The sequence below is a fragment of the Wickerhamomyces anomalus genome (assembly GCF_001661255.1).
Source record: "Wickerhamomyces anomalus NRRL Y-366-8 unplaced genomic scaffold WICANscaffold_1, whole genome shotgun sequence".
In the NCBI taxonomy this organism is placed as follows: domain Eukaryota; kingdom Fungi; phylum Ascomycota; class Saccharomycetes; order Phaffomycetales; family Wickerhamomycetaceae; genus Hansenula; species Hansenula anomala.
In genome coordinates, this window is record NW_017567110.1 from 205,554 (window position 1) to 218,588 (window position 13,035).

A 13,035-nucleotide genomic window follows, 5' to 3' on the forward strand; every position below is an offset into this window, starting at 1 on the left:
TGTATCTGCCCAAACAGGATCTTCCCATGAGCCAAAAACTTTGGTGAATTGATTAATCTCTTTGAATTGATTTGTCTCTTATTGTGCTCTTCAATTTTGAGGTAGGAGTATAACTCAGATAGAAAACATCTTTCGGAAAGCCATGACTTGAATAAGTCCAAGCAATTACTATCTTCAGGAACTGGTGTCATTCCAAACGGCTCAACTGACTTGTTGAAAAAAGTTTGAATTCCAGTAGCTAACAAAGAAGTATCATAAATCTTTATGATTACATTTGAAACATCATCAATTTTGGGGTCATGGAAATCAAAATGATTTTCAAAATCTTTTGAAGTCATTTTGATAATATCAATTGGTGATTCTTCACCAGAGGCTTGAATAACACGATAAGAGATTTTCGTTTCAGAATCAATTTCATAAAGTTTCCAGTCACTTGGCTTATAATAAACTTTAGGAAAGTAAACATTCTGCATAGTACCACTAATGAACCATAATGGTTCGCTAGAAGAATTCCTAAACTTTTTGATGGCCTTAACGAGATTTGTCTCTTGTTTCGCAGGTGGCTGATCCTCTGGCTCATTCATTATATCATGAAATATTGAGCACAATAGAAAACCAAACACAAAAAATTCATCATGTCTTTTCTCAAAGTCATAAACAACTTTATACTCCAGGTCAATTAAATAACATTCAAAATCATCACAAGTTATTTCATCCTTTCTTTTAATTTCACAATGTTCAGGGATTTTAACATAGTACACAATCCCTCCAATTTCATCCACAACTATAGCTTGATCAAGACGTGTGCTTATAAGATGACCAAGTAGTTCACTTATACATTTCCCAAAATATTTGTCACCATATCCTTTTTCTAAAGCTTTTCTAAAACCAGGTTTCTCCATGATTGATAGTTTTGGTTTCATCTCTTCATTATAGACTGTATTGTTTAGATAACAAGAAGAGGAATGTTTCAGCTTGAAAGGTTGAACAATAAAACATTTCTGATCCAAACAATATAGAAGATTGAAAAAATTTGTAATAGCTTTAATATGTGATATATAATCATTTTTTCTGTGCATTATTTTCAAGCTTGATACAATGCTATTGATAATATCAACCTCACCAAACTCTGATATTAATCCTGTGATTGATTCTTCAAAAAGTTTGATACTCTCATAAAATTTTGAATTGTCAATTTCAACAGAGTTAGATGAAGGATAAATCTGCTTTAAATTATTAACAATGGTATTTGGACATGATTTTGTAAGCCAACCTGCATCAACTTTATCAGGAGGGATTATGAATATAATTTTGTATAGATTTTTAATATCTTCTGTAGTCAATATGTCAAGGATATCTGGTCTTTTCAATTTACCAATACAAATCTTGATGACTCGTAAAGGTGAAAAAGGTACCAAAAAGTTATCATAATCACCAACTGGAACCGAATTACGTATCTCAATTCCATCAAACAATGATTCATAGCTTAGGTGTTGAGATGTGAATGAATATTTCCTAATTTTATCAAGAATGTTGTTGAAAATTAACGTCTCAACATTTCGACCATCATTTAGAGCTGTTTCAACCATAAAAGCAGAATTATAGAGAGGAGCAGCAGGATCAAGTTCTAATTGTGCAGCAATGTGGTCAATATCAAAATCAACTACCCATTGATTCATCCTGGCTAATGATGTTCCTTGGGGTTAGAGAGAGATTGAGAGAGAAAAGAACTAATCAAAAAAATTTCAACTCGTGTTTATGTGAAAATAGTTGACACTTTGTAAAATGGCAGTCCAGCAGAAAACAAACCAAATTGAGAATAAGGCTGAAGAGGTAGATTGGTCTAGTGAAAGTAAAGTAGTACAGATTCATTATAATAAATCAGTAAAGTTAATTCATAAATGATATATTTACAGAGATAAGCACCATTAGACTAAGTGTATGGTCTAATTTCAGCTTCAGCCCAATCCCATAATTTTTGAGCAGTTCCATCAGTTAAGCCTTCTTGAACATCATCTCTCAATTCTCTGAATTGACCCCAAGGACCAATATATCTACCACTTTCCTTCAATGTAACTTTTGGACTGAGAGCAGCGAATAATTCAGTATAAGAACCATAAACTGGAGGAGACATCAAGAGTTTCATCAAATATTGAAGATAACCTTTATAAGCTCTTGTTAAATCAGAAGCCAAATACCCTGGATGAGCAGAGACACTGATGACATCTTTATGTTGCTGAGCATAGATATAAGCTTGATAAATATTACCAGTCTTGGATTGACCATAAGCACTGACAGTTCCAGCCCAATCAGCATTACGGAAGGAATCCCAATCAATACCACCATTTGGTGGGGATGAAAGATGTGCAGCTGAGGCTAACCAAACAACTCTTGGTGTGAAATCTGATGAAACTGCATTCAAAACTAATGGTGTTAGAAATTTTTGTAATAATTGATGACCTAAAACATTTGTACCAATTTGTAATTCAAATCCTTGTTTTGTCTTGGAACCTTTTGGAGGTTGCATAACACCAGCATTCAATATGGTGTAATGTAATTTTGTGATACCTTTTGATTTCAATTCTTCCGCTGTGCCCTTGATCGATGATAAATCACTTAAATCAGTCTTGACGAAAATTGATCTTTGAGATGAATCACCACCTAATTCAGCTTGAATTTTGGCAATAGCGATTTTTGTCTTCTCTTCGCTTCTATTTGCAAATACAACTGTTGCGTTTTTCTTCAACAAGGCTTTAGCACTTTCAAACCCAATACCCGTATTGGCACCAGTGATTAAGATTGTCTTTCCTGTTAAATCTGGATAATCTTTTGGTAAGAATTCAGGTTTAGGAGGCCAGCAGTCTCTTAGCCATTCATAAGCAACGTTAACCATCTTTTATTATTGTTCTCTTGTAACGAATTCGTTGGATTGACCTGCTAAAGTTGAAATCGTGGACAAGTCTTTGTTCTTTTATACCCTCCGTTTTTTTTTGCTTTTTCACCGCCTGTTTTTTTTCCATGGATTTACTGGGGTTGTCGGCGTCGGAAGGGGTCTGTTCCGTTATCCGATATACTCTACAACTTGGTATTAGTAAACTCTTTGGTCAAGGATTAGCTGGCTTTGAAGATATCCAGCCTTTTTAAAGGTTGAGATCTAGAATGAAGTAAATGTACGTGCAAAGAAAATAATTACAGCTTTTGAAATCAACATTAGTGGATTTAGTAAACATTTATGAGGTCATTAATAATGGTTATTTTGTAGATCTCATATATAAGGCTCAACCTCTTTTGAGGCCCAATCCCAAAACTTTTGTGCAGTTCCATCACTTAAACCCTCTTGAATATCATCTCTTAGGAGTCTGAATTCACCCCATGGTCCAATATATCGACCATATTTATCTTCCAAAGTGACATCTGGACTCAGTGCACCAAATAATTCAGTATATGAACCATATACAGGCGGATAAAATATTTTTTTCAAAAAAAATTGCTTAAATTTTCCATATGATCTTTGTAATTCAGAGTTCAAATAACCAGGATGAACACCAACACTAATGATACCATCTTTTTTATGCAACTTCCCATATATATAGGCTTGATACATGTTACCTGTTTTAGATTGTCCATAACATGTCATTGAACTTGAATTGCTAGCATCATGGAAACTATCCCATTTGATACCACCTTTAGGGTAAGATAACAAATGAGCAGACGAAGTCAACCAAACAACTCTTGGATTAAAATCCGGTGTAGCTGCATTCAATACTAATGGTGTTAATAAAAGTTGTAGTAAATGGTGTCCAAGGACATTAGTACCAATTTGCAATTCATAACCTTGTTTTGTTTTGGATCCATCAGGAGGTTGCATAACACCTGCATTCAATATAGTGAAATGAATTTCATGGAACATTGATTTGATTTTGTCAACTGCAGGTTTAATACTTGATAAATCACTTAGATCAGCTCTGAATGAAAAGATCTTTTTGTTTAGATCTTTGTCATGTAACTCTTTTTTAATACGTTCAATTGCGTCTTCAGTCTTTTCAAGATTTCTATTGAGGAAAATCACTGTAGCATTTTGCTTTAGTAATGCTTTTGCACTTTCATATCCAACACCAGTATTTGAACCTGTAATTAAAGCAATTTTGTCTGTTAAATCTGGATAATCTTGTGGTAAAAAACTTGGATTAGAAGGACAAAGGTCCTTCATCGCTTCCCATTGAGTGTTGACCATTTTGAATTAGTACCTTTGAAAGCAAATATGTGTCTATTGAAAAAATAACGGATAGATCATTCTCTTGTCCTTTTATATATAGTTTTATCAACCGTTAAACCCACGCATTGCTTTCACATATAAGAAGAAGTGCATGATAACAAAACCAATCAAACAAACCCAATCAAACTATAGCAGTTAAGGTTTCAATATCTAAAACGATATACAGTACTTTATTTGCTTCAAAAACCTTTTGAACGTTGGACAAAACAATAAACTGCTATAAAAGAAAATGGCTCACAATTGTTTAAATTTATCAATCACAACATTCGCGAATGGAGAAAGGAACAATTTCCACTACAAAACATCAAAAAACAAACTTTTATCTATCAAAACTCTATAATTTTCTATTCTCACTCTATTTTAATGATTCATTAATCTCATCAACAATAGGCTTCAAGAAATCTTTTTTGTTTGGAACCATATGACCACCTTCATGTTCGAAAACTTTTTTAATGTGTTCAGGGTATAATCCAGCAAGATATTTTGATCTAACAGCAGGGACAGCTTGATCACCTAAACCATAGACGAAAATACATTTAGTTGATAAATCTTCAGGAACTTTAAAACTTGATTGGAATTTTTCAGTGATTTGTAATTCATTTTCATTATCAGGTTTTGGCTCAGTGAATGAATAACCTGAAAATGTGATTGAGAATTTAAAATAATCATGTTCTGGAATTAGTTGTTTGATAGTGTTTGCAATGATGGTGGAAACTGCAGCACCTTGACTGAAACCCAAGATACCATCATATGGACCGTTTTCTTTAATATGATTAACAACAGTTTTAATAGCTTCAGTTAAATCCAAGTTTTTAGAGATATCATCATGATAAAACCAAGCTTTATTCAAAGAGGCATCTAAAATCTCTTGCCATTTGGCATCATCAATTTCAAAAGGTAAATCCTTCTTTTCTAAAATAGTTGGACCATCGATATAATCTAGTTGGATATTTGATTTTTTCAATAGCTTTCTGATACCTGAAGATTTCTCAGAAAAGACTTTCCCGTTTTGAAGGAATCCATGCAAACACAAGACTTTAGTAGTTGCCATTATTATTATTGATGATGATGATGAAGAACTAAAACTAAAAGTAAATAAAAAGAAGAAAATGTTTTAATTTAGGACGTATTTGAACTTAAGTCCGCTAGTCACATGACCGTAGCCATAACCATTTCCCAAATAGTCACTTTCCCAAAACGGAAATCAAAACATTTTTACCCCAATTTTTCGTTTTTGGGAATTCCAACTCCGAGAAAGTTTAAAGTGATGATTTTTCATTTGAGAAATTTACCATTAACAATCAGTCCAAAGTCATGGTGACAATGGTGCGGGTTAACGTGTATATAAAGTGATGAATGGAATGAGAAATGAGATTATAGTTAGTTTTAGGTTAATTCACACAATCAACAATGCCAGCAACTACAAAGACTATGATGGCCTCGGTCTTCAAAGGACCAAGAGACATCCAATTGCAACAAGTCCCAATCCCTGAGATCCAATCTCCAAAAGATGCTATAATCAAGATCAAAGCTACTGCTCTTTGTGGAACTGAATTACACATGTATAGAGGTGATGTTGTACCTAAAAATGCAGATTATATCACTGGCCATGAATTCAATGGTACAGTTGTCGCTGTTGGTGATGATGTTCATGATTTCAAACCTGGTGATGATGTCCTAAGTACATTTACATCTCAATGTGGTGAATGTTGGGCTTGTAAAGATGGACTAAGTAGTTCATGTATTGACTCAAAAGTGTTTGGAACTTGGGCTTTGAATGGTGGTCAAGCTGAATATGTTCGTATTCCTTATGCTGATTCTGTTTTATATCCATTGCCTTCACATATGAATCCTTACACTGCTTTATTGATGAGTGATATTTTCCCAACTGGTTGGTTATGTGTTAATAATTATTTGAAAAAAATTGCATATGATCCTAAAAGAATTGCTAATGACGTTATTTTACAACTAGGTGCAGGTCCTGTTGGATTATGTTGTGTTGCAGCTGCTAAGGAATTGGGTATTCAAAAGTTGTATATTGCAGACACTGTGGAGTCAAGATTGGTTGAAGCTGAAAAACTAGGTGCAATTCCAATAAATTTGAATAATGTTAAAGATGTACCAGGCTTTATCAAATCCAAAACAATAGCAAATCGTGGGGCAGATGCGATTTTTGAAGTTGTTGGGAATGCTGCAGCTTTAAGATTAGGTTTTAATTCTGTTCGTTCTGCTGGATTTATTAGTTCAATAGGTTATCACCATGAACCTTTACCAATGGATGGATTAGAATGTTATTTGAAAAACATCTCGTTACAGTTTGGTCGTTGTCCAGTTCGTTCTATATTTGATGATTCTTTCAAGGTTTTCCAAAGAGTTGCACATAAATTTGATGATTTTATTGATATGAAGCTGCCATTATCACAAGTGTCGGAAGCATATGAGATTTTTGACCAGCACAAGGCTAGAAAAATCGCTTTTACAATGGAGTAGAAAACAAAAATATAATTAAACACAACAAACCCTTATAAATCTAACAAAACTATGGCTTTTCTGGCTGCTTTTCATTGTTTACTTTTGCGATTCGTAGTGTGAAAATTTTTGCAGGTTGCCGTTTATCAATGTGTCAAAAGTTGGCGAGCGCACGCAAAGGACCGAAAATTTTAAAAAAAGAAAATTCCATGAAAAACCATTTAATACCCACTTGTTTGCAACGTTTTACTACGATTTTAATAACGAAGAGAGCAGAAGAAGAGAAAGATGAAAGATCATCAGTTCAAGCACACAAATGACCAGAGAAGAGCCTCTTTGGTCTACTCCCAGGGGAAGCCAGCTCTCTATTCCCCTCAAGACTTTTTTATAAAACGAATCATTGACGTTGATAATGAGGGTGATGAAGAGGAACAAGTTGAAACAAGACCTTTATTACAAGAAGACCCATATTTCTATACAGAAGAGTCATCAAACCGTCGTTCTCGTGAGCTATTATCCGAAGAACGTAACTTATTACAAAACAACAATCTAATCACAGAAGATTCAAATAGTGATATCATACCATCAACTTGGGAAACTGCTGTTAAAAATGGATTATTGAAAACTTCACATCATTTAGAAATCAATGCCTTAACTAAATCCGCATTACCTTTAGTTATAACTTTTCTTTTACAAAACTCATTATCCCTTGCCTCAATTTTCTCTGTTGGTCATATTGGGAAAGCTGAATTAGCTGGTATTACATTAGGTTCAATGACTGCAAATATAACAGGTTTTGCAGCAATTCAAGGGTTAACTACATGTTTAGATACTTTATGCTCCCAAGCTTTTGGTGCAGGGAAATTTGAATTAGTTGGGTTACAATTTATTAGATGTGCAATTTTCGCTATAACTTGTTTTATACCAATTTCTATAATATGGGTATGGTTTTCCACAAATTTATTAAGTTTAATGGTTAAAGATTATGAATTAGTTTTAATCGCTGCTAAATATTTACAAATTGTTAGTATTGGTATGCCAGGTTTCATATTATTTGAATGTGGTAAAAGATTTTTACAATGTCAAGGTGTTTTCCATGCATCCACTTATGTTTTATTAGTTTGTGCCCCATTAAATGCATTATTAAACTGGGTTTTAGTTTGGAAATTCGAATTAGGTTACATTGGTGCCCCAATTGCAATCACTATAAATTATTGGTTAATGCCATTAGGTTTATTATGTTATACAATTTATGATCAAAAAGTTTTAAAATGTTGGCCACAAAATTTCCAAATTAATCAAGCTTTTACAAATTGGTCCAAAATGATCCATTTAGCGTTGCCTGGTGTTGTTATGGTGGAGGCTGAATTCCTTGGATTTGAAATTGTTACATTAATGGCTTCAAGATTAGGTACTACAGAATTGGCATCTCAAAGTGTCGTTTGTTCAATTGCCGCATTAGCTTATCAAGTTCCTTTTAGTGTTTCCATTGCCACCGCAACAAGAGTTGCTAATTATATTGGTGCTTCTTTAGTCGTGAATGCTAAAAAATGTTGTACTGCATCAATGAATCTTGGTTTAATTATTGGGATTATAAATAGTTTAATTATTTTGAAATTTCGTTATCAAATTACAAGTTTTTTCACAAATGATGAAGAAGTTATATCAAAAGTTGCAGGAGTGTTACCATTGTTATCAATTATGGAAATCATTGATTGTTTAAATGCATGTTCTGCAGGTTGTTTACGTGGTCAAGGTGTTCAAAAAATTGGTTCATATATTAATATTTTTTCATTTTATGTTGTTGGATTACCAATTTCTTACATTATGACTTTCAAATATGATATGAATATTGCCGGTTTATGGATTGGTATTATATCTGGATTAATTTCAATGTGTTTATTACAATTTTATATCGTCTTTATCGGTGCTGATTGGGATAAAATTGTTGTTGATGCCAGAAAAAGAAATGAAGAGTAAAAATAATGGCAGGGCCATTACAACAAACGGGTTCAGTGTGGTTTTTGTTTGTTTTTTTGCATTGGTTTTATAATTAGCATATAAGTCAAATAATAGAAATATTAGTTCTTTTTTTAAATCTAAATTTTGTATCACAAAGGTTATGTTGATTCAGTTTGCAAAACGAGTTCGCGAACAAATGATTTCGCGCAATTCCGCGAATCCGTTTTGTATTTCAAATTTCGTGGAGAAAGTTGAAAAACACATCAAAGAACAGTCATAATAAACAACATTCAAAAAGATCACAATTTGATCAGATTATCATGGATTATTACTCTTCTTTAGACTCAAGATCGTTGGATTCAACACCCACGATATTTGAAATCATATCTTCAAATGAACTAGAGCAATTGTTGTCCCCCTCATTACGTTATATAATTGTTCATTATGCTCAAAAATATCCAAACTTGTTGTTGAAATTTGCAATGAAATTTGATGAGTTGAACTTGGTGTTTAGAGGTCTTGTCGAGTATCATTACTTATCAAAATGGAATTCAAGCTTCACAGAGAATTTCTATGGATTGAAAAGACAAACTTTAAACAAGATTAATATTAAAGATAAGAATCACAAGATTTTTGAAATGATTGAAACAAAGAAAAGATTATCAAATTGGCAAATTTATGCAAGTTTAATAAACTTGGTTGGTGGTGCTTATGTTAATGAGAAATTAGATGTAATTTATGAGAAACTATATGGTAAAGTGTTGCTGAAAACTTTAAAACCAACCACTTTGACAAATAAACTAAAATATTATTATGTTAAAGTATATCCATATTTATTATCAATTATAAAACTATTGAATGTTGTTTTCCAAATTTTATATCTATCGGGACGTACAAAATCCCCATCATTTATTGATTACCTATTAAAGATTGAATATGCACGTTTATCCCAATTTGATTATGACCTACATGATAAGAAATCATCAACAACAACAAAACCTGAAACATCCTCAACAAGCACTAGAACACGTCCACCATCATTTGGTCAACATTTGAACAGGATGCTATCAGTCTATTATAAACCTCTAAAATCATTAATGATGAAATTATCAACTACAGTTTTCCCATTGGCAATTTTCCTATTAAAATTTCTTGAATGGTGGAATTCATCAGAATTTGCATCAAAAATTTCTAAAAATCAACAAAATTTAATAGATAAAGATATCCCACCACCAAATTCCTCTAAAATTCCAATCACAAAGACAGATATTTGTCCAATTTGTTCAAATCAAATAACAAATCCTGCAGTTATTGAAACTGGTCATGTTTTTTGTTATCCATGCATTATGAGATATTTAATGGAGAGTGATCCAGTAAAAGGTGGTAGATGTCCAATTACTGGGAGAAGATTGATTGGGTGTAGATATTCTAATGCTGCTAAAGAATGGAAAGTTGATGGTGTTAGAAGATTAATGATATAAGATTAATGAGAAATATAATGTACGTAAATAAAGATTTGTCATAAACTTTCATGTATTGGGACTACTGTAGACACACTTCCAAAAGCCCTTGAGGTTGATATTCGTAGCATTAATCGATGTTGTTTCTTCATTATTCCGTTACAGGTTGACTATCATATTTTTTCAAATCCAAATTAATAGAATCCAACCCTTTTATCGTATCATTCATCGTCCCTAAGGAAATCAACATATTATAATCAGTTTCCAAATCAATCAATTTAGTCTTTATATCGTCATTTTGTTTAGATTGCACTTTGGAAATGAATGAATTCACTTGACGTAAAATATCATAATAACCTGGGGTTGAAGCCGGATCTGTTTTGGTTAAATACTCCAATATTAGTTCAATCTTAGAGTGCAAAGTCTTTAAAATAAATGATTGAGATTCAATTTGATCAGTGGCCTTATTCAATTCATCCTCATTTTCGACATCTTTAACATCCAATACTGTATCAACTGCAACTTTTTCAGCCTCTTTTGTATCAACGCTATATTTTAAATCATTCAATTGATTATCATATATCTTGACAAACTTCTGATTTGTGAATTTTTTCAACGAAAGCTCAGGGTTGAAAACTAACGTTACAAGATCAACATTATACTCTTTTAGTAAATCATGTAATTGTAAAATTTCATCACTTGGTTTCAATTCATGTTTTTGTTTAATTTCATAAACACCAACCAAATATTCGTTAGGTAGGATCACCGATTGTTGTTCGAGTCTTGTTTGTAAATAGCTTAGATCTGGAACCCCGTCATCTTGAAATGCAAATTCAAATGAATTGATCAATTGTAAAGAACCATCTTTACCTTCATTACCTAGTAATACTCCCAACAAACGGCCATTTGCCACAGCTGTGCTCTGCTGTTGATGTCTTATATAATGGTCTGATAAGTTGAGCATCACTAGTGGATGCAATGCTACTCTTTTGGCACTCATATTGGTAGTAATTGTGGGTGATAAATTGATCTTGTTTGTTTCAAATGTTGAGCATTGATGTTGATGTTTTGTTCAAGATTAATTCGCGAAGTTTTTTGATTGGCTAAAATCGCGAAATCGCGAATGCGTTCTGTGGAAAAAATTGACCTCAACTTTGTGAGATTTGATGCTTGAAATTTGGTGCCCTTGGGCCTTAGAAAGACTGTTTGATTGGAAATCGTGCAAGCAGAGTTGTCAAGTAATCAATGATGTGATGTATCTATTTAATTGCTTACTGCTCATTTCCCTCTCAGATTGGAGTTAATGGACTTTAATTGCTGGTGGGTTTAACGGACGAGAAGTTGTTATATAAAGAGGAGTTTCCAATATCTCAAATATAATACTTTTATTATTTTGAAAGCTCATTGGAAAGCATACAGATTTATCATCACATCATGGTCAGTCCAACGTGGGAAACATTAAAGGATTTCTGTCCTCCAAAACCAAAATACCTACCACAAGACTATCCAGATTTAACAGGCAAGGTTGCTTTAGTTACAGGCTCAAACACTGGAGTTGGATATGAAAGTGCAAAAGCATTGTTGAAACAAAATGCTACTGTTTTATTTGTGAATAGAAATATGGAAAAAACAAAAGGTGCCATTGAACGTATCAAAAAGGAATTGGCTAATGTGGAAAGTTTAGATGAAAAAATTCATTTAATTAACGCAGATTTAGGTGATTTATCAAGTATCAAACCAGCTGTTGATCAAATTATCAAGTCCAAAATTGATAAAATTCACTACACCATCCTGAATGCAGGTGTTATGTCTCCACCTAATGGCTCTAAAACAAAGCAAGGTTATGAATTGCAAATTGGTACAAATGTTCTTGGTCATCATTTATTACAAGAACTGTTAACACCATTAGTCTTGAATGCAGTTACACCAGACTTCAATCCAAGGGTCGTTTGGCTAACGTCTTCTGCCCATTTATACTCTTATCCAAAAGGTGGTATTAATTGGGATAGTTTCCATGATGCTAGTAATTCAGGTTCAATGATGTCTTATGGACAATCTAAAACAGGTAACATTTATCAAGCTTATATCTATGGAAAATTACACAAGGATGATGGTATTATAAGTGTCGCTGTTCATCCTGGCTATTTAAATTCTGAATTACAAAGGTCATATGGCTCACTGCAACAATATATTTTGAAGAAATTTCTCTACCCAGCAGTTTATGGATCCTATACTGAATTATATGGAGCTCTAAGCTCAGATGTTACGTTAGAAAATAATGGAAGATATATTGGTCCTTGGGGTGAATTCAGAGAGCTCAGGGATGATATTCAAAAAGGTTTAAGTGATGGAACTGCTCAGAAGTTTTGGGATTGGGCATCAAAAGAGGTTGAGCCATACCTGTGAAGAGTTTGCCAAATCCGAATTGATAGTACGATAAAATCTTCAGATTGATTTGAGTACGTATTATGTTGAAATTATGATGACGTCTTAGTTAGGAAATTACCCAATTATATACACATATATGATAATATGATGCCGGAAGTTTAAACTACAAAGTCATTTAGGCTCAGTACTAACTTTCAAAGTTTTCTTGAAAGTTGAGAATGGGAATGAGAATTGAAGAGCCCAAGTTATTCTTACTCAATATCAAAAAGAACTCTGAAATTCACGTAAGATTAATTAAGCATTTTTAATAAAGCATCCACTTGATTTTTTGTCCAAATTAGCTATTGGAAATTAGCTTCTTTATGGTACTCCAGAACAAATCTATTTTGACAAAATCATCTAAAATGTATAGAATGCACAGCCTCCAAAGTTTTAATGCTAATTTTATTCATGTTTGTGCACTTCAACAGCTTGAAAGTT

General features: G+C 33.0%; 9 protein-coding genes across 9 annotated transcripts; 4 read left to right on the top strand and 5 right to left on the bottom strand.

The window, feature by feature from the left end:
* Nucleotides 1-528: 528 nt before the first annotated feature.
* Nucleotides 529-1,837, bottom strand: WICANDRAFT_86547 (uncharacterized protein; the record flags this gene model as incomplete). Its single annotated transcript, XM_019186049.1, has 1 exon — nucleotides 529-1,837. A coding segment is annotated over exon 1 (709 nt), but the record flags the coding sequence as incomplete, so codon positions are not given.
* Nucleotides 1,838-1,933: 96 nt separating this feature from the next.
* WICANDRAFT_25953 (uncharacterized protein) lies at nucleotides 1,934-2,893 on the bottom strand (the record flags this gene model as incomplete). The annotated part of the gene is made up of 1 exon (XM_019181211.1): nucleotides 1,934-2,893. One exon carries the CDS (start codon nucleotides 2,891-2,893, stop codon nucleotides 1,934-1,936), a length of 960 nt encoding a protein of 319 aa, XP_019040832.1.
* A 372-nt stretch (nucleotides 2,894-3,265) lies between these two features.
* WICANDRAFT_75831 (uncharacterized protein) lies at nucleotides 3,266-4,234 on the bottom strand (the record flags this gene model as incomplete). Its single annotated transcript, XM_019184269.1, has 1 exon — nucleotides 3,266-4,234. One exon carries the CDS (start codon nucleotides 4,232-4,234, stop codon nucleotides 3,266-3,268), a length of 969 nt encoding a protein of 322 aa, XP_019040833.1.
* A 397-nt stretch (nucleotides 4,235-4,631) lies between these two features.
* On the bottom strand, nucleotides 4,632-5,327 carry FSH1 (putative serine hydrolase; the record flags this gene model as incomplete). The annotated part of the gene is made up of 1 exon (XM_019181137.1): nucleotides 4,632-5,327. One exon carries the CDS (start codon nucleotides 5,325-5,327, stop codon nucleotides 4,632-4,634), a length of 696 nt encoding a protein of 231 aa, XP_019040834.1.
* Nucleotides 5,328-5,666: 339 nt separating this feature from the next.
* Nucleotides 5,667-6,761, top strand: WICANDRAFT_86548 (uncharacterized protein; the record flags this gene model as incomplete). Its single annotated transcript, XM_019186050.1, has 1 exon — nucleotides 5,667-6,761. A coding segment is annotated over exon 1 (793 nt), but the record flags the coding sequence as incomplete, so codon positions are not given.
* A 272-nt stretch (nucleotides 6,762-7,033) lies between these two features.
* WICANDRAFT_81884 (MATE family efflux transporter) lies at nucleotides 7,034-8,725 on the top strand (the record flags this gene model as incomplete). The annotated part of the gene is made up of 1 exon (XM_019185304.1): nucleotides 7,034-8,725. The coding sequence occupies one exon, from the start codon at nucleotides 7,034-7,036 to the stop codon at nucleotides 8,723-8,725; it is 1,692 nt and encodes a 563-aa protein (XP_019040836.1).
* A 302-nt stretch (nucleotides 8,726-9,027) lies between these two features.
* PEX12 (ubiquitin-protein ligase peroxin 12) lies at nucleotides 9,028-10,188 on the top strand (the record flags this gene model as incomplete). The annotated part of the gene is made up of 1 exon (XM_019181365.1): nucleotides 9,028-10,188. The coding sequence occupies one exon, from the start codon at nucleotides 9,028-9,030 to the stop codon at nucleotides 10,186-10,188; it is 1,161 nt and encodes a 386-aa protein (XP_019040837.1).
* A 130-nt stretch (nucleotides 10,189-10,318) lies between these two features.
* WICANDRAFT_59714 (uncharacterized protein) lies at nucleotides 10,319-11,167 on the bottom strand (the record flags this gene model as incomplete). Its single annotated transcript, XM_019182861.1, has 1 exon — nucleotides 10,319-11,167. One exon carries the CDS (start codon nucleotides 11,165-11,167, stop codon nucleotides 10,319-10,321), a length of 849 nt encoding a protein of 282 aa, XP_019040838.1.
* A 434-nt stretch (nucleotides 11,168-11,601) lies between these two features.
* WICANDRAFT_48591 (uncharacterized protein) lies at nucleotides 11,602-12,757 on the top strand (the record flags this gene model as incomplete). Its single annotated transcript, XM_019182611.1, has 1 exon — nucleotides 11,602-12,757. The coding sequence occupies one exon, from the start codon at nucleotides 11,602-11,604 to the stop codon at nucleotides 12,571-12,573; it is 972 nt and encodes a 323-aa protein (XP_019040839.1). The 3' UTR covers nucleotides 12,574-12,757.
* Nucleotides 12,758-13,035: the final 278 nt, after the last annotated feature.